The 18492-nt window shown below is 39.9% G+C and overlaps 1 protein-coding gene across 4 annotated transcripts in view; it reads right to left on the bottom strand.

Annotated features, from left to right (window-relative positions):
- Positions 1–14371: 14371 nt before the first annotated feature.
- ADAMTS6 (ADAM metallopeptidase with thrombospondin type 1 motif 6) overlaps positions 14372–18492 on the bottom strand; it is a 231690-nt gene continuing 227569 nt past the window's right edge. For all 4 annotated transcript variants that reach the window (XM_060235914.1, XM_060235915.1, XM_060235912.1 and 1 more), the window contains one exon: positions 14372–16078. In XM_060235914.1, coding sequence (XP_060091897.1) covers positions 15969–16078 — 110 coding nt within the window. In that variant the 3' untranslated portion in view covers positions 14372–15968. The remainder of the gene's footprint in view (positions 16079–18492) is intronic.

Genomic DNA, 18492 nt, shown 5'->3' with positions numbered 1-18492 from the left:
CAAAGTGTAAAACATATTGCCCAAATGAAGCCTTGCATGTACATCTGCACGTAACTGAGCTGAGGCAGTTGTTTTGAGTCCTATCTAGTCATTTTCTTTTTACTCCTTGAACATCTACATGTTTATTGACTCACCAACCCTTGACAGAACTGCACCAGTGACCAAATTTGCGGTCATATCCAGTCATTTTCTTTTTACTCCTTGAACATCTACATGTTTATTGACTCAGTTTGCAACTGTTTATCCCTTGCAATTTGACTCATCTGCTATCAGTTACATGTAGAGAACAGTGGTGGACAGGGATTTTTTTTTTTAGCAGGAACATAGTTCCAGCTGGCTTGGTGCCAGGGTGTGTGGTCTAATATGCAAATGAGTTCCTGCTGGGCTTTTCCTACCAAAAAAGCCCTGGTGGTGAAAAGTGCTGCTAAGTCACAGCTGATTTATGGCTACCCTATAGGGTTTTCAAGGCAAGAGACATTTACAGGTGGTTTGCCATGGCCTGCTTCTGTGTAGCAACCCCTGGGCTTCCTTGATGGTCTCCCATTCAAGTAACTAACCAGAGCCAACCGTTGTTTAGCTTCTGAGATCTGACAAGACCAGGCTAGCCTGGGTCAATCTCTATTGCCCTGACAAGTGGTGAGGAAGAACGTAATACACTTCTGCATCAGAAGAGAACGCCAGAGGAACAGAGGGGTGGTAAAATTATCACCCACCCTTGACAGAACTGCACCAGTAACCAAGAAAAAATTACTTGCACGCTGTGGTAAATTACCACTTGGTAGATGCTTGTTGTTTATATTCACACAAATGAACATAAGATAGGCATGTAATGTGCCTGACCTTACCAACCACGGTTGCTTCCACAAGCTCTTGCTCACATACCATATTTCACTATGATATATCAACTGGACAAGCTATGGATTATGCACATCATAACTTGCTTACAAATCACAATCACAATGGCCCTGTTCACAAGTTACAGTGAAGGCATGTACAATCCATATACAGTGCACACTTTCTCTCCTTTATTCATGTGTTGAGTAATTCTCATCTTACATTCAACACATGTACAGCTGAATGTATGATACCAATCCAGGTACTAACCAGGTCCTAGTTTCATTGTAAAGTGAATGTATGTCGGTTGTTTCTTATAAACAAATGTACATACAGGATCACTGAAATGTATGAACAGAGCTATTGTGATTTCTAGTTCTGGTTTGTGGGCAAACTTTGGTGACAAAGACCCAAGCTTGAGTCCCCCTGGGTTATCATTCCTTTCCCCTTGAGCAATACTTGGTCCTGTGGGTCCTCGAGGTTAAATACATGATGTGAAGAAATGCATTTTTTTCTTTGGACATTTTAAATGAGCAAAATCTTCACTCTGAATTTTAAAAGTCCCCCCCCCCTCTCTAGGCTCTAGGAAAGGGGGAGGCCAGTTTAGTTGCTTTCCAGATATACCTCAGTGCATCATTGTACAAATACCAATAGAGCTAGCAGGAGACATAGTTGGTGGGTCAAGTCTCCCCCTACTCCAAGCAGGAATAGAGAGGCAGCAAATTAAATGCTAGAGAGACTTCAGGAAGGAAACCCAGATGCCATCAGGAGGTCCATCAATGGTGCCAGGACACTAGAATCCCTCCCACTGTTGCTCCCCTCAAGAACCATGAATAAAGAGCATCACTGCCCCAGACAGAGAGTTTCAACAATATGCTGTGGCTAATGGCTACTGATGGACCTCTGCTCCATATGTTTATCAAATCCCCTCTTGAAGCTGTCTATGCTTGTTGTTGCCACCACCTCCTGTGGCAGTGAATTTCATGAGTTAATCATCCTTTGGATGTAGAAGTACTTCCTTTTATCCGTTCTAACCTGACTGCTCAGCAATTTCATTGAGTGTTCACAAATTCTTGTATTATGAGAAAGGGAGAAAACTACTTCTTTCTCTACCTTCTCTATTTCATGCATAATCTTGTAAACTTCTATCATGTCACCCCTCAGTCAACGTTTCACCGAGCTAGAGAGACCCAAGCTTTTAACCTTCAAAGTGAAAGTATTCCAACCCTTTAATCATTCTAGTTGCCCTTTTCTGGACTTTTCCTAATGCTATAATATCTTTTTTGTGGTGTGGTGACCAGAATTGTACACAGTACTCCAAATGAGGCCTCACCATGGTGGCAGGTTACCAGAGAGAAAACCTCTCTAGGTGTAGGGAGAACCTTGGAGGACTGGGTGGAACAGGGCCTGAAGGCTGGAACAGTCCTGTTCTGCCACACACACAAATAAAGTGGACCTTTAAAATATGTAAAAGTTTATATAAAGATTTGTAAAAGGATTTTACTATGCAGTACAGTCCTATAAACTAGCAACACAGAAAATAAAGAAGCTAACTGTTCTATTTAATACTTTGAATACCTGGTATTAGATGGTGTATCTTCTTGCAGCATTAAAAATGCAAGCAGTAGTATAAAAGCATTTTATACATTGTTTCCATCATGATGAAGCATAGCATATCAAAGCACACTAGAACTGCATGAGCATAAAGTTAGCATGCCTCTCCCCTGATCTATACCCTTATTGTAGCTTTTTTGCCCTCTGGCATTAAGTGGTTCTTCTGTATCTTATCAGGAATCCCTCTTGATGGAACTGTCCAAAGGATATCGACATCTGCTCCTAATCCCGCCCCCCCCCCCATTTGATTGTACAGCTGAGCACAGGTTCCCAAGATTAACCAATTACGTAATTCCTGAGCCCAGCCTCCAAAGGGATAAGGATGGTAGCTGCAGAAAAGTTCAAATCACAAACACCTCCAAGCTGGACTAGACCTTCAAATAATCACATTAACCTTTGAGGAAAGTTAGGGTGTTTCTTTGCTTCACATATGGCTCTCACAGTTTGTCTGTGAAACAAGCTCTGATTTGCCATCTAAAGGAAAATACAAGAGCATTCATGGCAGGGGTAAAGGGAGCATGAGGCTCAGGTACAGACAGCCAAAACATGGATTAACAAACCACACCTGCACTTTTAGTAGCCTACTTTACTATGATGCAGTTGCAGTTTTCCTTTTTAAAAACCACAGATATTGCTTATATCACCACCCTTCTCACTGTCTAATGCTGATATCTGCTTTTGTTCTTTCTTGAATGTCTGCACACATGTTATATTTGAAGTCCTAGGATGCAATTTCTAGGATTTCATAACTGGCTTAAAGTGCAAGAAATGCATTTAAGAGGCGCCATCTATTACAAGCCATAGCAAGGGGTAGGAGGGGCTTCAGGCTTTGCATACTGTTGTCTCTAGCTGAACTCCCTACTTTGCTGCACCAAAGGGACTCCTGTGTCTCTTCCTGCCTGCCATCTTGACCAGAATAGTATTCACATCCCTTATGAGGGCAGAAAGGCAGAGTATAATTTTGTAATACCAAGCATTCAATAAAATACTTCTTAGAGAACATGATACAATACATTATCAATACAAATAAATAACTTTGAAAATCTCCCAATTTAGGAAATCATGAACACAATAGGCCCCAGCCCAAATGCTAAATCCATCACTCTTCATAATAAAAGTTACAAACCCCATAAGATCCAAATATTGCTAGGACCCTTCAGCCTTCATTTTGTTGGCATATGTCTCTATCTTCTGGGCCAATGACCAACTAGTTTTTATGAGAATGTCTGGTGGATCAGTACTGGATGAATGTGTCCACAGAAGGCTATGTTGCTGTTCTACATATTTCTGACAAGGGGACCTAATTGAAAAAAGCTGTAGAGGAGCCTTGTGCGTTGGTCAAATGAGCATAGACATCCAGTGGGCAAGGAAGCGTAGCTTGGGCATAGCACAGTTTGGTCACTGAAACAATATACCTGGACAAAATTTGAAGTGAAGCCTTGTTAGGGCCAGCATAGCATATGAAAAAGACCACATCATTCCTAAATTCTTGAGATCTTTGTAAATAAAACAAAAAAGCCTATCTCTGGGGTATGGGAGTGTTCTTTCTTGTTCTGATGTTGGCAAGGGGTAAAATACTGGCAATATCTCCATCTTTTTTGCTAACTAAAAAAAGGAAGAATAGAAGTCAAAAGGAGAGTCCATTTTTTCAACCACCCCTTGGAAGTACAAAGCTGCTCAACAATCTTCAAGGTGATCATCAGGTGAACATACTATATGTTCAGCTCATAGGGGATTGTGGATTTTCAGACAAGGTATGTTAAGCTGTGAAACATTCTCACCACAAAAATGCATAAGATCTCTAAAAACTCTTAAACTATTTGTTATGTCATTCTGGTTCAATAAAGATTTGAGTCTAGTAGCACCAGAGACCAACAAGATTTTAGGGTTATAAGCTTTCAAGAGTCAAAGCTCACTTTGCCAGATACTGGAGCTGAATCTCGTTGTTCTACTAAACCATCAATATAGCTACGCTCTGAAATTGGTTCATTCAAGATACTCTTATGCGTAGAGTGAGCAAGAGCCCCCTATTTTCACTTATATACGGACATCGTGATCACTAGGTTGGTTGCCAGGGTGCCTGGAGTTTCAATTCACACACATCTTTAAGACATGGATTTCACCTGCCATTTCCTGAGAGTCTTATGTGGATACTAAAGACCCCAGCATTACAGCAGCATTCCCTGTCTTTAGATAGGTGCTAGTGTGGCAGCAGGCTTAAGGTAGATAATAGGATGCGTTTAGAGGCTATATCTATATCAAATATGAGGGGCTAGGGGGCTGATGAGAAAAGAATCAATAAAGGCAGGCAGAGATGCTTCTATGTATTGTGAAAGGTCGTTTTCGCACTCACCTCCAGCCGGCGCGACCCCCTCTTCACCGCACAGGATCTGCGCGGATTTCGCACTAAATGCCGCGGAGCAGCCTTTTGTGCCGGAAACTCCCGTCGCAAAAGCCGCTCAAACGTAAATCACCAAAAAGCAGTTTGCGCGGCTTTTGCGACGCGAGTTTCCGGCGCAAAAGGCTGCTCCGCGGCATTTAGTGCGAAATCCGCGCAGATCCTGCGCGGTGAAGAGGGGGGTCGCGGCAGCTGGAGGTGAGTGCGAAAACGACCAAAGACTTCTGTGTACTTTGTATTGTAAAAGACTTCTATGCATTTTACAGTTAATAAAAAGAGGAACTAAGAGTGGCTTGCTACGGATGGCTTGCAACAATATTATAACCAAAATAGAAACAGGCTTCTGGCCAGAGTGTTTACTGTATAGGAAAGAAGTTTGCAAAAGTCCCCTGAAATCATCAGTAGTTAGCTGCACGGGAAGCTGTATTGCGTCCATATCCCGTGTCATGAAGGAAAGTCCCAAGCAATCCTATAGTGTTATGTTAGATGTTTTATTCTGTAACGTAATCTTAAGATCATGAATCATTTCCAGTGTAGCGGTAACATGTAACCAGGTGATCTATGTTTTGTCATCATGTGATGCTTGGAAGTATGATGTCTGGATGGTATAAAAGCCTGTGCTTTTCCTGTATTTGCTGCTCAGACTCTCACCTTTGTGGCAGGAGCCATGGGAGTCAGGGCCTGTACGTACATATATTAATAAACGAAAGCTGTTTTCCTGATTACGCCTCAGGCCCCCTCTGTCATTGAACCAGCTTTAACACATTGGGCAGGGGTCTTCCTGCTACACTAGCAAGAAGTGAAGACAAACTCCCAGCCACTCCGTGCAAGCACAGTCTCAGCTGGGGCAGTGGAAGAAGCCGTGCTGCCATGAGCTGTCCAGACAAGAGGTTTTCAGCCCATTTTCATGGAAGCCAAGTTCCAAAGCTAACATCATTAACAACCAGCTTGGTTTCCAGTCTCCATGAAGAAGAGATGAGAGGATCACGTACCCAACAGCTGCTTCAACATCTGCATAAGGCAATCACGCTTATCTTAAGGCGTGGATCCTGTTGGACTGCCCAAGCTTTTGTCAAACAGAACTCTAGACAAAGGATAGTACCCACCAGACAAGTAAGAAGAGGAAGACCAGCCTTATCCAGAGCCAGAGCTATTGTGTAGATCGGGTGTCACCTTAGTTATCAATCTGGCTCTCTATTGTCCCTTTTAGATAAGTTTGTAAAACATGTTTTAATCCCCTCCACCCATACCTCCACCCAGGCCTTGCCCCAACTGTCATTTTAGAGCCTTCCCTTTCTCTGAGGTAATGTACCATGTGGTACAGCATCATGCCCCATCTGACCTCGTGTCATAAGCCCCTGGACCTCCTACCCCCAGGGTACAAGGTAGTCCTTATAACTTCTGACCCAAGGTCTCACAGGTGTGCATCTGACAGTACCCCTACCCTGCTGTTTAGATACGCCCCCGATACCTGATGAGTTGAGGGTCCCTCCCCATCTCCCTTATTCGTCACCATTGGAGCCTTCCTCGAAGACTACAATCGGTAATTATCACCCTGTTTGCCATCCCTGTGTTACCTCTGTATATTTGTCTCTATTTTCTTAAGTCTGTATGTGTGTTGTATGTATCCATTACCTTGTATATGTGTTCTATAGTTTTCTGTAATAAAATATAATTATTTTACTTAATTAGTGTTCTTGGTCAACTTAATTGATCGATTTAGTTGGTCAGCTCTGGAAGTAGTATCCTGTATACATAGATTCTTGATCCCTCTGAGTCACAGTTGTTCACCAATTAATTCCCCAACCTCTTTTGAGGGCAATTTGGCTTACAGTAGGACTCCACTGCTTTGCCATATCCCTTCCCAACAAAGCAGCCCATGGATTTTAATTTATTGTCCCACAGCATGTGAGGAGACATTTCCCAAAGAGGTGGTCAAGTATGCCTCTCATATATCTCTTTCTTGTCTCTCCTTATTTTGGAAAGTTATACAGTGTGGAACCTCCCCGGTCATGTCTCTGACCAGTCAAGAGACTTTGAATTCTTTGCTGTCCTCGAAGTCCAGGACCAGATGTTTTGTTCTGGTTCTCTTTTCCTATATCAATGGCCCCCTCTCCATAACTGGCTTCAGGTCTCGGGGTTGTTGCCTTTGTTTTTGGCTCAGTTGCTACACCCAGACTTGCTCCATGTGTCTTCTTCTCAAGTCTTCTCCTTGTATTATTGCCTGAAACTTCTAATTGGATTCCTGCTCGCCCTCCTTCCTGTGACTCCAAACTTCTGCATTTGTGCAAGGCCACACAAAACAGGTTAGTAATTCATTTCTCAACTTTCATTACTGTCCTTTTACTCTTTCCTTCCTCTCCCTAAACCTCTGCTTTCACGAGTTTCATGTTGCACAAGCGTGTGGGCATTTGGATCCTTACTGAGGTCATTTTAATATAGTATTCAGTTAGGCTTATTCCTATTAGAATTTCTGGCTCTGAATTAGAGTTGGTGTTTATAACTGGGGACAGTGGCATATAGGGAAGGGAGGGAGCTCAGGATGTGATGTTGCAGAGTCTGTTCTCTGAAACTGCTGTATCCTCTGGATGGAAGTGATCTCTCTAGCTTGAAGATCAGTTTTAAATCCAGAACTCCAGGCCCCAGTGGCAGGTTGGCAAACATAATTCCCATTTAAGTGTGCATTAGTGTGTAGCCTTATTATATGTGTGCATGTATACCTAGATGAACAGATATGTACAAATGATAGTTTAGAGGACTGTGGTGTGGCATAATAGTTAGAGTGTTAGACAACAACTTTTTTCAAATCTTCACTGCCATGAAAATTGTTCAGCGAGCTTGAGCAAGGCATTCTATCTCATTCTGTTACACCACCTGGGAAGGAGACTCCAAACACCCTATCCCAAACTCCTGAAAATCTTGCAAATAAATAGTTGGTCCAAATGAAGGTATTCTCTTGCTTGCTCAAAGTGTCTCATATGGTTGGACCAACTTGGCTGTTTAGGATCCAGTTTTATTACAATATTGTTGAACAAGTGCATAAATATGTTTTGGAAGCCAAATGTAAGCAGCTGATCGACAGTATGGTTTGAATAGGACAAGCCTGACTTAAGCAAACAAAAACCTCTTAAGGAAAAGCTAAGTTAGAAAAGCAAATGAAATGCGTGAAATTCCTCTTCAGAATTGTTTTTTTAACTTCCCTTCAATAGTAAATCTGGAAAAAATTTTTAAGGAGACAGAAGGATGGCAGAAGTTGATGTTTTAAATTTTGCCTATGGCTTATGGTTGAACAGACTTAAGTATCAAGTGCTGATATTTCTGTTTGCAATGTTCACATGGCTTTTTTGTTTAAAAAAACCATCAGGAACTCATTAGCATATTAGGCCATACCACCTGACATCATCATTGTTTCACAAAGGGCTTTTTTGTAGAAGCCCAGTAGGAACTCATTTGCATATTAGGCCATACCCCATGCCAAGCCAGCCAGAACTGCATTCCCATGTGTTCCTGCTAAAAAATGTTTGTACAAAAAGTTTGTACATTGTACAAAAATGTTGCCAATTTTTTTAAACCAGGATTAACTATAGATGCATTTCACTCTTAAGAACACGGGCATGTTCATGTATAAAGAAAAGGAGATATCTTGAGACTTACTTCTGTGTTGATAAGAACAAAGGAAATTCCTAAGGGATAATGTGGAAATCCATCAGTAAAGCCTGGACAAATAATGGTGCTTTACGATAATATTAATCAACAGCACTCAATGTAGACAAGACTGAGTTACTTTCGGTCAAAAGTATAACCAATCAGGGATTAAACATTTTGTTCTGGACAGGGTTGTATAGCAAAAGGCATATGTTTATAACTTGGGGTGCTATCTGATCTGTACCTGTAAGTGTATTTCTCTTCTGTGGAATACAGTATTTTTAGTAGACTTTGACCTGCTGTAATATTTATTTGACAGGTACAATCTGGACACACTTATACATGGTCACCTCCAGGTTAGATGATGGCAATGTGATCATGGAGCACTTTTTGAAGACTCTTCAGGAAACTCATTTTGCTCAGAATATAGCTGTTCAAACATTAGCTGCTATAAATTCTAGACTACATATCTTGACAGTCTTGAAAGATCATTTCTGAACACAATTCATAGTGAGGGTTTTGGCCATTAAAATTGTAGGTAGGCAAGACCAGTATATTTGGAGAACTGAATGCTTCCATACCAAACTGCCTGTTGGTTAAGAACTTTTACAAAGGCCCTTCCTGCTTTGTATCGTCCCCTGTAAGAAGTATGGTTGGTGACAGTCAGAAACAGGGCCTTTTCTACTGTGGTACCTCAACTTTAGAATTCCTTGTCCACAGCAATTCATGTGGTATCAAGTTTGCTGAACTTTAGGCACAGGATAGAATGGTTGTTAGTCTGCAAGACATTTTCTTTCTTTGTCCTGAAAATTATTGTAACTTTTGTTCCTAATTTTGTTAGATTTCAGTGTTTTGGTTTTAGATGTTTGTTCTTTTATAATAACTTTCTATGCTTCTACTTAAAGCATTTTATTCTTTTTTATTGTGGCTCTCCTCAGCTTTTTAAAAATTATTTTTGTATTTGTATGTGTGCCTGCCTGGAAGTCATGCCTGATTTCTGGTAACCTCTACTGGGGCTTGGATGTTTCAGAGAGGTGCCTTGCTTGCCTGCCTTTGCATCCCAGCCCTGGTATTCCTTGGAGGTCTCCCATCCAAGTACTTACCAGGGTCAGCCCTGCTTACCTTCCAAGATCTGATGAGATCAGGCTTGCCTGGGCTATCTAGGTCAGGGTACTCTCCCCTTCTTTTTAATTGATAGTGTTAACCTTTGTTTTATTCTGGGTGTATAGTATCCAAAGTTGGTGAACTTCTGATAAACAAAGGCAAGTGTTCTTTTGTTAAAGAATAATCTTAATGTGTACTAAAGAAGCAGTATGATGTTAGGAAAATCCAGGAACCTTATAAAGTGTAATTTACAAATGATGCTATTATAGTCAATTGAGTCAGAATAAGATTGGTATAATCTGCTTTAAGTGCACATTATATCTTCCTGTGTGGACATGACATGATGAACTAACCCACCATTAATGACATGGACCAGAAGATTCAGTTTTCAGAAGTTTATTGGATGTTGATGTAAATCTACATAACCAAGCTTGTCATCGATAGCTTCTGAGCCAACGTAGAACTTACTGCCTACAGTCTTCTAATGATAAGAGAGGATCTGACTTCCTGAGGGTCTCTCCTTTTGTTATTAAAACCCCTTTCACCATCACCTTCTACAGGTTAACCATCTGCTCTGTCTCTGTCTAGCTATCTTTCGCTCCCATCTCTGACTTCAGTGGTCAGGTTTCCCCCCCCAACCTTGCTTCCTCCTTCTGTCTCCCTGCATGTCTCCTTAAGTATATCAAGTCCCTTCTTTTACCCTTGCCCAACCCAGGCTCCTCCCCTCTTTGTGTCCCATCCTTCCTCCTTGTTCCACCCATCCTGCTCTTCTCCTTCCTATCCCAGCTTTGCCAGTAGTGACTCAGCTGGCCTCAACTAGCCCCATCCACCAGACTCAAGCACCACCCTAAGCTCATGCCAGGGCTGGCTGCTCTTCTAGGGTTGACCTGCTGATGGGGTGCAGGGATGTTCCATTCCTGCTGCAGCTTCCTAGGACAGGAATGCACTACCATGGAAACCCAGATGAGTTGGCTGGCAGTCCACACAAGGACTCCCCCCCTTCCTCTAACACAAAAACTGATTTAGGTGATTTATCAAACATGTTGTATAAATATGAATAGGAACAGAGAGCCTAGTGTGAAAAAGGTAAGAAATAATAAAAGTCTGGGTTGCCTGTTACAAGTTGATCATATACTAAGTGTGGGAAGAGATCTGGAAGAAATCCAATGATGAGAGCAGAAACTATGCAAAACTGTGCTCCAAAATGCACTATTTTGTGTCATGTTTGTTCAGTAAAATGTCACAACTTATCAGCAGAAAATCAATTGTGGGAAACGTATGTTGGTAAAGGATTCTTGAAAAGTGCTTAGAAAAAGATCAGTGGAACCATGGTATGAAGGAACATTTGAACAGACTAGACTATTAGCTTTGGTTTGTTTCATAAGAGGTGCTAATGGAACACAGATTTTCTCTGCATTCCTGTTTTCCCGGTCATGCATTTTGATCCCAGATAGATTATTTCTGGGGTTGCAAAATTTGCACAGGCAGACATGCAAGTTTGGGGGCTACAGTGAGGATGGGGGAGTAAAATTACCCCTTCCTTCTCCTAACTGCAGCCCCAAGTCATGTAGCTGCTTATCCATGCTGGCCTCATAACCCCAGGAATAAGCTTTGGTGGGGGCGGGGTCAAGAGGGACTCAAGAAAGAAGGGGATAATCTGGGGAAACTGTATATCTTCCATTAATGCTTGATAGGACACAAGCAATGTTCCATCTAAGCTGCAGAGTCTTGTGAGCAAAAATTCTACTTTGTGAGCTACTGGCATTAAAGTTGTGAGCTACTACATAAATTAGTGTGCTCTGGAGTCATCCTTCCTGAGCTAAGTCAAAAATCTGTGAGCTGGAGGCTAAAAATCTGTGAGCTAGCTCACACTAACTCAGCTTAGAGGGAACACTGGATACAAGCCTCTATTTTAGCTGGATTCAAGTGAGCCAGTGTGGTGTACCAGTTAGAATGCAGCATTAAGATCTGGGAGATCCAGGTTTGCACCCCCACTGTGCCTTGGAAGCTTGCTTGGTGACCTTGGGCCAGCCACACACATTTAGTCTAACCTTCCCCTCACAGGGCTGTTGCAAGGATAAAAGAGAAAAGAAAGGGATATTGGATGTTTTTACACTGGCAGTTTGCAACTCTCTATCTCCCATTGGGGAGAAAGGCAGGGTATAAATTAAGATAAAAAAATAAATCAAGCTTCACTATGAATCATGATCTGCATAAACCAAGGTTTCTGCAACAAATTATGGCTAGTCTACCAGATATAAATAAGAAATTCCAGTTCATGCTTGGTCTGTCTGTCTTGCTTTTTTTTGCCTTTTAGTGAGGAGGATATCTTCTCTAAAATGCTGTCTTTGGATGCAAAGCGTGGTGCTCCTTCACAAACTGACTACACCACAATTAATACAAAATGTGGATTTCAAAACAGACATCCTGTGAAACAGACATGTGAAATCCTGTTTTGATGCCAAGGAACAAACCTCCATTTGTTACACTGTCCGCATTCAGTCCTCTCAACTAACTGGGAAGTTTACTGAACCAGTTTATAACACAGTTTAACATATAGCTGAATACAGTCCCCAATTTCTAATTTATGACCAGAAAAGTTAGTATATTCTCAGTTGTGCTATTAAATTAGGGTTGTCAGTGCAGACTGCACAGGCGCTTTGCCTCCTGCCCCATTCTTCCATCTATCCTCTGGCCACCTTTCTCTCTGCCACTTACAGCTCAAAACCAAAGTCTATGTTGCTATAGCAGACTTAAAAAGGTAAAGGTAGTCCCCTGTGCAAGCATCGAGTCATTACCCATCCATGGGGTGACATCACACCCCTACGTTTTCTTGGCAGACATTTTTATGGGGTGCTTTGCTATTGCTTTCCCCAGTCATCTACACTTTACCCTCAGCAAGCTGGGTACTCATTTTACCAACCTTGGAAGTATGGAAGGCTGAGTCAACCTTGAGCTGGCTATCTAAACCCAGCTTCCGCCAGGATTGAACTCAGATTGAACTCAGTACTGCAGCTTACCACTCTGTGCCATGAGGCTCCTACAGCAGATTAACAAACAACCAAATCCATAACTAGAGCCATGCTTACACTCTGCAAGGGCTGCTAACATATTTTAATTTCCTTGGTGCCTGCACAGGAGCCTTACTGACGCAAATGATGGTTGTATAACTCTAGCGTTTGGTGCCTTATGCCTCATGGCCTCTCCACAAGATGCCCAAATGCAGTTATAGCCAGGGATAAGAGTGTGAGACAACAGAGAGACGTTACTTGATGTGTTATCTTTACTAAAAAGTAAATACACTTTCAGAAGAGCTTTCAATGAAGTAAATATTTGTGCTAGCAAAATTCTTGAACAGGGATGTCAGTGAACAGATCGTTACCAGAAGGCTCATTCTTTAAAGCTGCGGTTTTTTAATTTTACTAAATTATCTATGTTAAAAACAAATCTGTGCCTGGTGTGGAATTGTACTGCGTCAAGTGTTACAAGCAGCAGAATGCATGACATGTAAGACAAGTGTTAGGAAACATGGAAATAAATTATCTTATAATTTACAAAAGCAAATAAAATAACAATGTAACATTGTACCACATTAATACTGCATATAAAATAATAAGCAACTAATTACAATAATACAAAGGTTTTTTCTCCATTCTGTATTGTTAAGGAAACCTATTATATCTATACCATTAATAAAGATTTCCCTAAAATGGACTGTTTCTAGGTGTGTACCTTTGGACAGGTGGAACTGTAGGCATTATTTTGTTTCAGAATCGTAGCCGTACAGATGACAGCATTGCTCAATGGAATTACCAGCACCACATTGTGAGCTTAATACTCTACTACTGAATTCCTAGGCTTCCCAACTTCGTGTAGCCTATGCAAATAGTTCTATTGTCATTATTTAGGAATATAATACTTTTAAAATATTTTAGCTTAGATTATATAGATGGCTATAGTGTAGCAGCAGCAATGTCCTGTGCTGTGAAAACCAATGATTTACCTCTTTTATCCAGAGTTTTATATTTCAGGCCTCAAGCTACATGGGGGTCCATTTGTAATCCCAATACATTCTGCATTTTTCATCCATTCCCTTTAGCAATGCAAATCAACACCGCTCCAGGGAGTTTCTTAAATTCCAAACTCAGTGCTCTTCTGTTCTGTAGAGTAAACATTGGATTCCCTGGTCTTCTAGCACCAATGAAAGAGCAAAATGTGTCTGTGGAAACACTATTTGCAATGTCAACGTCCTAAGTGAGGTAAAAGGAGTTTTGTTTGAATAAATCATATCCTTTGTTAGTCGAAAAGACACATTAACTAATAAATATATTCACCCCTCAGAGCAAACTAGAGTCTGATAGATTGTAGTGTCTCGCCTACAAAATGCCCTTGTAACATCTATCCCTTTTTTTCGTATTTTACTTAGTCAAGGCATGCTAGCACCAAGGTATTTCTTTTATTGATTGATGCATAAAGGTTTTTAACTCATTGGCTACACTGCCCATTGTTAACTCCCAAATGTGTATATATTATTTTAAACACTTCCATTTCAGTGAGAACTGTGCACAATGCAACTGAGAACAATTAATGGCTCCGAGTAAACAGATTTGCCAGAAATGAAATTCGCTTCTCACACGTTTACGGAAGCGAAATATGCTGTCAAGAGGTAGAACATGACAGGAGTTTGATGGTTATGAATAAATGGGCTACAGAAAACCTCACCGATGGTTGTCAAGTGGGTTTTTTTCCTGCCTAGTACAACACTCTTCCCCCCCCCCCGTTAATTCACATTAGTAAATATTGTTCAACACATTTGGTTTACTGCAATTTGTTAAATATACTGACACATTTAGATATCATACATGTTATAAAAACTTGTCTCATTATGAGCATTCTTTTTATAAAAGTGCCGTTTGACTTCTAGTGTTAATATAAGGTGGTGGTGTTCACATCGTCTCAATTGCACTACAACAAAGGAGGCAAGTTGGACACAAAAGCACATTCATCAAGTACCTGCTACAAACTGCAAGTGTTCAAGTAGAATATAATAATATAAACAAGTACCCACTTTCCTTATCTCTTTGTTGTGTCACTGACAGAGCAGGGAATGGGGGAGAAGTATGGCCATAAGAATTAGCTCACACTGGATTCTGGAATCTATTTTACCCAAGGAGCTTGGCTTCACATTTAAACACAATTCAGAACATTAATACGTGGATGTGGTCAATATGAAAAACTGTGATATTGTGACTTGAGAGTTATCATAACGTACACATTCTTTGGTTGCTTATTCAGTAAGAATCTCCAAAATTGGTATTTGTTCCAATTCTCTTCTGCCACTGGCTTTCAAATCAATGCTTTCCTATCATATCAGTAAAGGAAAAAAAACTTTGAACTAACAATCATATTTCAGCAGAAGCCTCTGCCCAACTACACTGTCAGTTTATTACTGGTAACAGAGCAGCAAAACCACTTAGATATTTGCAGAATGAATGCCACTCTGTAACTGAAGTAAAAAATGGGGAATTAGCCATAAGTATCCTCTTAGTATCCAAATGTTCTGCATGATTGAAGTGTGACTCCTCCATTATACGGATATATTCCCTCTTAGTGGAAATTCTGGTTTAGCTGTAAAATGGCAAGATGGCTATAAACCAGTAGCACATATTTCTTATTGTTTGATGTACTCAGGAAATAACTGTTTCATCTCAACTGAAGATGTTTCTCATGGTTCTGTTTAGTTTAGCTTTAGATATGGCTCACAGCAGTATTCAGGAAATATGGATTATTCTTTAAAATTAGATGAAACAAAGAAAATACATTTCTTTTACTTCTGATTTATAATTGCTTCTAAAATAATATTCCGAAGCCCACTTCTTTTACTTAAAGTTGTGGTGCTATGCAGTAAGATAAAATAGTTATTATAAGCTATGACAAACTTTTTAAAAATTCTTCTTCTGTAATTGACCAAACCATAACAGCTACATTTTAAACAAAAAATTAAATACAAATGGATTCAGTGTCATTGCTAAGTCCATAATAAAAATTATCTTAATGGTCCAAGGAGGTAAACAGACTATTGGATTTAGTCAAAAGTACACATATGTTCCACCATAAGTTACTCTGTATGTACTGCGTGTATTTTTCCAATTTGGCATGCCCTCCTTATACTGTGTCCAGCACTTTGGATGAATAAATCCCACTTCACAGAAGTTAAAATAATATTGAAATTCTGTCAGCTGTGGCTGACCAGTGGTTACATTTTCCACAGGGTGATGAATTTACAAGGACATCTGTCTGGTTCCACTGTGCAGCAATCTTTGATGGACACTTTTCCACAACGAAATCGCAAGGCACTTTCCATTTCTGTGGGTCAATGTCCTTGGCAGGTCTTGCAGCACATCTGTCTGAAGTATGCTCGACTGCAGAACTTGAACTTCAGTACCAGTGGGCAATAAGCCACTTTATTCACATCTTTGCATTCTGTGAAGGGCATACAAAGGCAAAGTGATTATATAAATTTAAATAGCACCAAGGAAAACAAATAAGATTAATGAGTTACTTTTGTATCCATCTTCTCTCTGAACATCTTATTCTGCTATAGTTTACTATTTTTTACATTATGACACTGTATACAGGGGTTCACCAATAGATTTTTTTCAGCACACTTCCTCTGCTCTTGAAGGATCTGATCACTGAAATGGCTACGAAGTAGTTCAATCATATTTTATGGCTTTTATACATAGGTTTCGTTGATTCCCTAACAAAATCAAACTGAAGTTGCACTGTTCAGTAGGATGTCTGGAAAAATTCTGATTTTTCAGCTAACATATGAAGGTGACTCTGAAAATGATCAGTATTGATAAACACAGATATGGTGCAATTTCAATTACTTGATGGCCTAGCCATTTGTAGGTTAGCTATGTTTTATCTGGAAAGAAAAGATATTTCCATTGCCATTGCAATGGTTAAGATATGGTATAAATTTAATCTTAAATTGGAACCTACATTATCCCCCCGTCCTCTGTAAAGGTACAAATATTGCAATTAGTTGCAGATGCCAAGTAAGTATAAAGATTTTGCTGCCTATTTAGTATTTGATTGCTACTGGAAGAAACAATTAGCACCATTAAAAAAGGAGTGGATGTTATTTTATAGAATTATTTATAATGATTAAATTAATTCTGGTTAAGGAAGAAAATTTAAATAAATAATATTTATGGAAATCAGTATTATACTGCATGCAAAATGTAGAATGAATTGCATGTAATACAGTTACAATTTAAAAATATATATATTTCTGCATTCAGGCACTTTGGCAACCCCTGCACTGAGTTCTATCTCCCTAGATAGAACAATGGATGCAAGTGAGAAATCAGGATCAACTATTCACAGTAAAATTCTACTGTGCACACCCAAGCCCTTTTGAAGTAGCTTACTGAATCCTGGCTAAAATATATCAAAGACACTGCCTAACATTTTAGAAAAAAAGAAAAATATCTATTCCATTTCCAATAGTAAGAATCTGGTCAAAGTATACTATGAAATTAAAACACTTCAGAGAAGTGATGAATTAAAAATAGCACACTGTTCTCAGCTAGTGAAGTATCTCACAAGCACATAAAGTATAAAGGAAACTGAACCCTATTTAAAAAAATCAAATGAGACTGCTCCAAGGATATAGTTTCAGGTGACCTTGCAAAACCTGGATTCAGCTAACATCTGTCCTTAAAAAAATCCTGTGTTGTATTAAATACAAACTTGTCAGTATCCCACTTTGAATAACAAATGTGTATTTGCCATCATCAATGGCAGCTTGCCAAAACCTGCTCTACAGTGTTTTAATTCTCCAGTAATATGTCTATTATCACAAAGACCTAATGCAGATTTCATATGTGAAAAGATGTCCCTACACTATTTCATCCGTTCTTAAAACCTCAGATTTTTATTTCTGCTCATTTATGGACCAATAGTTACAGAATACCAAAATCAAAACTGCAATGATACAATTTTATTGCAATGATACAATGACACAAGCAATTCTTCCTAGCAGTGTATTCTTCTCATGTTGTAGATACTTTTCAATAAACTGATCAGTAGGAGAAAAACAGACTCCATTTGTGTAAATGTTGTCCTTCAAATAGAGTCTAATGAGCTATGCACCTGTGTAGAGATCCATTTTGGAAACTTCTACAACTAGCTTTTAACTATAAAAATTTCTCCTCTCAGAAGCAAAGTCCAGCTCAGTTCCTTCCAACATATTCTTTTTAAAAAACACCTGTTGGGGGAAGGTGGGCAGGTCATGTGTATATATAGATGACCACCTGAAAAATAACAGTTACAAGCAGGACTTTTTTTCCTGGAAAAAGGGGTGCTGGAACTCTCAAGAGGGAAATGAAGAAGAAATACATGGGTGTTTCCAGGGCTTTTTTGGTAGAAAAAGCCCAGCAGGGACTCATTTGCATATTAGGCCACACCCCTTGACATCACCATTGTTTCACACAGGGCTTTTTGGTAGAAAAAGCCCAGCAAGAACTCATTTGCATGTTAGGCCACACCTCCTGACACCAAGTCAGCTGGAACTGTGTACCTGTGTGTTCCTGCTCAAAAAAAGCCCTGGGTGTTCCTCATGAACTTTAAAACATTTTTTGAGAATTTTGTTGCCACAAAGAGATTCTGGAACGCCATTCCATTGTGTTCCCCCAGAAAAAAAGCCCTGTTACAGATATCATACAACATCATATTTGAACATGGACGCTGGTACCAGAGCTTGCAATAAACCCAGATGCCAACTTTGCTGCTACATATACACAGACAACACATTCATTGGACCTAACAACATCAACTATACCATCTGAGCTCATTCACTTGCTCTTCTTCTCTGTGTATGCAATTAA

The sequence above is a fragment of the Heteronotia binoei genome, chromosome 4, assembly GCF_032191835.1.
Source record: "Heteronotia binoei isolate CCM8104 ecotype False Entrance Well chromosome 4, APGP_CSIRO_Hbin_v1, whole genome shotgun sequence".
NCBI classification, from domain to species: Eukaryota; Metazoa; Chordata; class Lepidosauria; order Squamata; family Gekkonidae; genus Heteronotia; species Heteronotia binoei.
This window is presented reverse-complemented; position numbering and strand designations above follow the sequence as displayed.